We start from the raw sequence: 7,502 nt of genomic DNA on the forward strand, positions 1-7,502 counted from the left end.
GGTATACTTTTGGATTAAAAACAAATACTTTTAAAAATTATGTTACTCTCTTGGTAAATGAATGAATTTGATAAGTTGTATGTTATGAATAAATGATAAGTTATACTTCCGATTTCGATTTAAGCAACAGTGTACATAAGTGTACTCGGTACCGATGACGTAGTTTGTGACCTTTTGACACCAAAGCAAAATGTCGTTGTGAAGGCGGCAAGTTTCATCACCACCGTGAATTTTTACACGATTTAAATTGCTGATATCTTAGCTCTTGGAGTGATGAGAAAGTGGTTCTATGTCACAATTTAAACCTTAGAGCACGAACTTTTTTTCATAAAAAAATTCATGCTTTCATCACTAATTTGCACAATTCGTGGGTTTTGTGTCCCTAATTCCCCTAGCTAGCTTTCCTTGTTTCTCTCACCATATTAATATATTTGTAACCTGTTTATAATTCATTAGATAACATTACTAATGATGTAGTGATTTGTGATTTGAAATCCTTTTCACACTGCTACTAAAAAAATTGCTATGAAGTTGCAGTTTTATCTGTATTTTCGCAGACCTATTTACCCCTGAATGATTGGATTATTCAAGATCCGGGTACTCAAGAACATGTTTAATAAAGAGCTTCATCTGCCAACCCATACGAAAAGATCAGAGGCAAGGAAAGACATGAAGAAAGTCTTCCTCAGCGCCTCAGTCACGCAAAAGAATTGCCAGTCAACAAGTAATGCTAGACCGCTCCAGAAAAAGTTAAGAAAAATAAATATTGAGTAACACTAAAAGAGAGGATGAAAATTGAATCACTCGCAGTCTAACTCTTACTTAATTGACATTATTATAATGTTTGTTTTATTATGGGTTAACCTGTTATTGTATGCGTCTATTCACTTGATTTACTCCAATGGACCACTTAATAATAATAATAATGCTGAAAACTTATATAGCGCTATAACTCCGAGACACCAGACTCTAAGCGCTTAAATTACAAATTACTTTGGCTGAAACATACTCATTCACACACACAAGCACACACACACACACACACACACATACACACACACAACACAACACACAACACAAACCAAACCTATCTTGCTTCTCATACCATCTACTAAAATCGAAACAAATATGTTTTAAGCGAACGTTTAAAAATAGACAAAGATTCTTTTTCACGAATGCTCTGCGGTAAGGCGTTCCAAATAGAGGGTCCGAAATGAGAAAAGGATCTCATTCCAGCATTTTTCCGAATTCGAGGGACAACTAGTTTTGTGGAATCACTGGCCGAACGTAAGGGCGGGGTTTTGAATATCTTTCAATTAGTTCTGAAAGGTAGGAAGGGGCAGTACCTTCAAGACAACGATACACTAAAACACAAGCTTTGAATTTAATTCTTTTCTCAACAGGCAGCCAATGCAGGTCATGAAGTAGAGGTCCGGCAGAGTCGCACCTACGCTTCATAAATACTAGTCTGGCAGCGCTGTTTTGGACAATCTGAAGACGTTTCAGATTGTATTGCGAAACGCCAAACAACAGAGCATTACAATAATCCAATTTCGATAGTACGAGGGACACAACCAGGTGCTTGGTCACATCCTCAGATATGAACCGTCTAATGGAAGCAATCTTTTTAGTTGGAAAAAGAGAGATCTAACCAAATTATTAACCTGATGCTCCATCGACAGTCCAGAGTCTAAGAATGTGCCAAGGTTTTTCACTTTGTCAACAATTTGAATAGAGGCATCCCCCAACTTCAAATCTGTTTCACTTTTCCACTTCCTGTTCCCCACATACAGCACCTCCGTCTTATCATCATTCAGTTTCAGTCTGTTCTCATTCATCCATTTCTTAACACTTTGGATACAATTTTTACTATTGGCTGATACTTCTTGTAAATTTCTCATATTGGAAACGCAGTACAATTGCGTATCATCAGCGTATTGATGGTAAGACAGACCAAAACTTCTGATGATTTTAGACAGAGGGCCAACGTACAAAACAAAAAGAACGGGTCCAAGTACTGAACCCTGGGGAACCCCACAATCAAGAAAGATTTCCTCCGATCTATATTCATCCACCGTAATAATCTGTTTACGATTAAACAAATATGACCTAAACCAATCAAGCGCTGCACCAGACACGCCATAAGTAATTTCAAGACGTTTGAGAAGAAGATTGTGATCAATAGTATCAAAAGCAGACGATAGGTCAAGCAAATTCAGCAAAGAACATGAACCATTGTCTATAACAGAGAGGAGATCATTAACAACCCTAACAAGTGCGGTTTCCGTCGAATGATGTTGCCTATAAGCAGACTGAAATTTTTCTTCAAGACAATTATTTTTAAGATGAGACAGTAATTGTTTCAAAACAAGCTTTTCTAAGATCTTAGAGAGAAAAGGAAGATTAGAGACAGGGCGATAGTTTTTTAAGTTCTCTTTATCGAGATCAGGTTTTTTCAAAAGGGGTTTGACATGAGCAACTTTGTAAATGTCTGGTACAGCACCTGACTGCAACGAATTATTAACAATACATGTAAATTACAGGTGGCGTTCAGACTCCAGGATCGGCCCTCACAGGAAAATCGTATGCTCAACTTTACGAACGTGTGTTTCGAGGTAGCAACCCCCGGGACAGGGGAAATCTTCCTTCTGTAACTTTATTCAGTTGACAAAATTACTTTTAGGGTAACAACTGCAAAATAACAATAAATAACAAAATGTTACTAAAGCTCGCAACACAACATATTAACAATGTATAACACTACATAGCTCCCGCCAGAGCTTTTGTTCATTTGTCATAAATCCAGCCGATCAGGGGGTTTGGATAATTGTCCCCTTTCAGTGCGTTTGGATTCGGTCTGCAACGTTTCCTCATCAGGAAAGATCATACGTTTCTCCTGGTTGGTTGCACCCGTTTTATTCTCTCCCGTGTTCTGTGCTTTCTTCGGTCTTCCCGTTCGTGGTGGTTCATGTACCTGAACAGGTTGATGAATGTCACAGTGTGCGGGTTTTAGTCTGTCGATTGAGACTGAGTCTTCTTTGTTTCCTACTTGTAGTTTGAAAACTTTGTCACCGGTTTCTAGAACTCTATACGGTCCTGTGTACGGAGCCTGGAGTGGTCTTCGATGTCCATCATGACGTATGAACACGTATTTAGCTTTGCTGATGTCCCGTGGTACGAAGCTTGTTGCTTTTTTATGCGTGGACGGAGGAACTGGACGAAGTTGACCCACTTCCTCACGGAGGTTTTTCAACATTTCAGGAGTATTGGTGTTGGGATCCGGACCAGGAACAAAGTCTCCAGGTACTGTAATAGGTGCCCCATATACGAGTTCTGCCGACGAGGTATCGAGGTCTTCTTTTGGGGCGGTACGTATACCTAACATCACCCAGGGAAGTTGATCAATCCAGTTTGGTCCTTCTAGTTTCGCTCTAACGGCTTCCTTCATGCGGCGGTGGAAACGTTCAACCAATCCATTTGCTTGGGGATGGTAAGCTGTTGTTTGTTTGATTTGAGTACCAAGGAGTGTGCACACGTTTGACCACAACTGTGAAGTGAACTGTGGTCCTCGGTCTGATGAAATGTTCTCTGGTACTCCGAATCTAGCAACCCAGTGTGCGATGAATGCTCGTGCTATTTCTTCTGTGTCAGTACTGGTAATGGGTATTGCTTCAGGCCATCTGGTAAATCTGTCCACCATCGTAAGCAGATATGTATAACCACGTGAGGGGGGCAGTGGTCCAACCAAATCGATGTTGACATGGCTGAAACGTCCGCTGGGTTTTTTATATTCTCCCAGGGGCGCCCTCGTGTGTCTGTGTACTTTTGCCCTTTGGCATGATGTGCAGGTCTTTGCCCATGCATTGATCTGTTTGGTCATTCCCTTCCATACCATTTTCTGTGAAATTAGTCGGCGGGTAGCTCTGATTCCTGGATGTGAAAGACCATGGATGGCGTCGAACATTTTTCGTTGCCATGATTTGGGAACCACTGGCCGTGCTCTTCCGGTCGATATGTCACAGAGAACTGTAGTGCCATTAGTCCCGTAAGAAATGTCTTTCAGTTGCAGGGATGTTTCTGAGGTGCGTAGTGATTGGACCTCCTCATCATTCAATTGAGCTGTTGCCATGGCCTCATAATCTATTCCCTCAGAAATCGCACTGAGACCGAAGTCGTCTGAGGTGTCGTGTTCTACTGTTGTTCTTGACAACGCATCAGCTACTGGATTGTCTTTTCCTGATATGTGTTGGATATCAGTTGAGAATTCTGAGATGGCAGATAGTTGTCGTTGTTGGCGTGCGGACCATGGTTCTGAAACCTTGTTCATTGCAAATGTTAGTGGTTTATGATCCGTGAAAATGGTGAATATTCGTCCTTCCAAGAAGTAACGGAAATGCCGAACGCCACAGTGGACAGCCAGGAGCTCCCGATCAAAAGCGCTGTATTTCTGTTCCGGAGGACGAAGCTGGCGGCTGAAAAAGGCGAGAGGTTTCCATTGGCCGTCAATGTTTTGTTCTAGTACTCCCCCATCGCTATATCAGAAGCGTCTACTGTCAGTGAAGTAGGAGCTGATGTCTGCGGGTGGGACAACATAGTTGCTTGGGCCAAGGCTTCTTTTGTTGACTTGAAAGCGTGTTGTAGGGTATTTGTCCATTGAAGGGGTGCAGATTTTTTTGTTTGACCAGCCAATGCCTTGTAAAGTGGTTGCATTAGTTGAGCTGCTGCTGGCACGAAACGGTGGTAGAAATTGACCATGCCAACAAATTCCTGTAGGCCTGATGTTGTTGTAGGGGTGGGGAATGAGCGAATTGCCTCCACTTTCGCTGGAAGAGGAGTTGCTCCGTGACCACTGATCCTGTGTCCAAGGAAATCAATCTCTTTCACCCCGAAAATGCACTTGTCTGAATTCACCACTAATCCATATTTCTCTAGCCTATCAAAAAGGGCATTCAAGTGTTTTTTGTGTTCTTCTGCATTTTTGCTAGCTATGAGGATGTCATCAAGATAAACAAATGTGAAGTCCAAACCCTGACAAACTGTATCCATCAGTCTCTGGAAAGTCTGTGCAGCGTTTTTTAACCCAAAGGGCATCCGGAGGAATTCATAGAGGCCAAATGGGGTTATGATTGCTGTCTTGGGGATGTCCTGCTCGTGGACTGGGATCTGATGGTAACCGCGAATGAGGTCGACTTTTGAGAAGATTTTGCAACCTGATAGTCTTGCTGAGAGGTCTTGTATGTGAGCAATCGGGTAGCGATCTGGAGTAGTAGAACCGTTTAACCTGCGGTAGTCTCCACATGGTCTCCAACCTCCGTTGGGTTTAGGTGCCACATGTAGAGGCGATGCCCACGGACTGTTGGAACGACGTACGATTCCTAGAGCCTCCATGTTGTCACACTCCGATTTTGCTACTGCTAGTTTGTCTGGTGCCAGACGGCGTGCTTTTGAGTGTACCGGAGGGCCCGTTGTGGTTATATGGTGTTCCACAGAATGCTTTGTTGTGGGACATGAAAACGTGGGCGAAGTGAGTGCTGGCCGTGTAGATAACAGCTGAGTGAACTGATTCTCATCATCAGTTGTGATGATTGAGATGTGTGGGGCTGTATGCTGTGAAGTCATGAGTGAGACTGAAGCATAGGTGCCGCTGTGCATTAGGCGATTGCCCTTCAGATCGACGAGTAGTGAATGAGCCCGAAGGAAATCTGCCCCCAAAATTGGTCTGTTGACGGCTGCCAGTGTAAATGTCCATTCATACTGGTGTGATCCTATGTGTAAGGACAGTTTACGTTGTCCATATGATTTGATGAGTGTACCATTGGCGGCTGCTAACGGGAACCCGTGTTGTCCGCGGCGAAGGTCGTTTGTTGAAGCCGGTAACACACTGATCTCAGCTCCTGTATCGATCAGAAAGTTGCAGCCAGATTGTTTATCATATGCAAACAGAAGGTTGTCCTTGGAGCCGGCCACCATATTGCTTATAGGTGGCCGGCTGTCCAGTTTTCCGAAAATTTGCAAGGAGTGGTGCATTTTGTAGCCTGTTTGCCGAATTTTTGGTGGTACCAACACAAATCCGGGTCGGGTGTCTTACTGTTTTGATGGCGTGGTCCATCTCGTTTGTTGTATTTGCCTCCTTTCATTGTTGCATTAATGGTAGCTCGGTGGACATAAAGTGTTTGTCTGCCGCTTTGGCCAGGTCCCGGAGGGTCGGATAATCCTGTTGAGTTACCAAGGATTGGACTTCTGCTGGTAGTTGACGTAGAAAAACTTCCTTAAAAAGGAATCCTGGTTCTTTTCCTGGAGGGACTATGGCAAGCATTTTGTCCAATAGTTCGCTTGGTTTGGAATCACCCAGACCACCAATGTCTAAGATGCGAGATGCGGCTTCTCTTTCAGAAAGTTTGTAATTGTCTATGAGTCTTTGTTTGAGGGTTTCATATTTGTTAGTGCTTGGTGGGTTGGTCAGGATGTCGAGAACTCTGGTGGCAGTGTCTTGGTCGAGGGATGCTGTGACATAACTGTATTTAGTTACGTCAGCTGTGATTCCTTTAATTGTGAATTGTGCCTCGGCCTGAACGAACCAAATTTGAGCTCTTTGGGGCCAAAAGGTTGGTAGTTTGATGGACACTGCGTTGGCTTCACGGGTATCCTGATTGTTTGACATGTTGAAGGAAGGGTGTGTTCAATCCTGACGTCGGGGTCACCACTGTAACTTTATTCAGTTGACAAAATTACTTTTAGGGTAACAACTGCAAAATAACAATAAATAACAAAATGTTACTAAAGCTCGCAACACAACATATTAACAATGTATAACACTACACTTCCCTCGATGTCTCGCGGGTCAACCCCATTCATTGTCGAGCTTGGGTGATGTCACTGTCAGTCCTGTATATGAAGTCCTAGCCTGTATTCAATTGGGAGCCATTCCTTAACATAAACTTAATTTCTTTGTGACTATGTCCAAAATTTAATTGCAAATTCGTAATCAGCGCCCTCAAATTAGTTGAGTCCACGCGTACGGATCACATTTCAGGGCTTAGCTAAAAGAAAAAATAATATAGTGATTTTGATTTGTGTTTCATATATATGTATACCCAGTTTTTAATACCCTTTTATATAGAAAAATATCCACAGAACGTGCTCAATGCCCTTCCTTACTAGGGGTACCAAATCAACAACAACACTCAACAATTAACATGTACGACGAGACGTGGTGCCCGATAGGCAAAACTATATATATTTTTTGGACAGAGACAACGCTGTCACCGGCCAGGTAATCGTTTTACAGCTGAGTACGGTGAGAGAATGTGAATAAGGAGTCTTTTCTAAGCGCCTAACTATGCCCGCTCAGAGCGTTATACGAACCAAGGACCTTCCATCCGAAGGCGAGTGTCATACGAATACCACTAGGAAAACTAATTGTTCTATTTCGCTTTGACTTTCGCTTTTTTTGAATCGCAAGATAGTGTGTACGATAACTGATTTAACGTTGGACTTTTTAG

General features: G+C 42.7%; 1 protein-coding gene across 1 annotated transcript; it reads right to left on the reverse strand.

The window, feature by feature from the left end:
- Window positions 1-6,133: 6,133 nt before the first annotated feature.
- LOC144971866 (uncharacterized) lies at window positions 6,134-6,661 on the reverse strand. The gene has a single exon (XM_078912941.1). It carries the CDS (start codon window positions 6,659-6,661, stop codon window positions 6,134-6,136), a length of 528 nt encoding a protein of 175 aa, XP_078769067.1.
- Between the last annotated feature and the right edge of the window lie 841 nt (window positions 6,662-7,502).

The sequence above is a fragment of the Berghia stephanieae genome, chromosome 4 (assembly GCF_034508935.2).
Source record: "Berghia stephanieae isolate SIO BIC M18660-M18661 chromosome 4, UCSD_Bste_1.3, whole genome shotgun sequence".
In the NCBI taxonomy this organism is placed as follows: domain Eukaryota; kingdom Metazoa; phylum Mollusca; class Gastropoda; order Nudibranchia; family Aeolidiidae; genus Berghia; species Berghia stephanieae.

Coding starts and splice junctions, on each gene's coding strand:
- LOC144971866 (XM_078912941.1), bottom strand. CDS start 6,661: ATGTCAAACAATCAGGATACCCGTGAAGCCAACGCAGTGTCCATCAAA.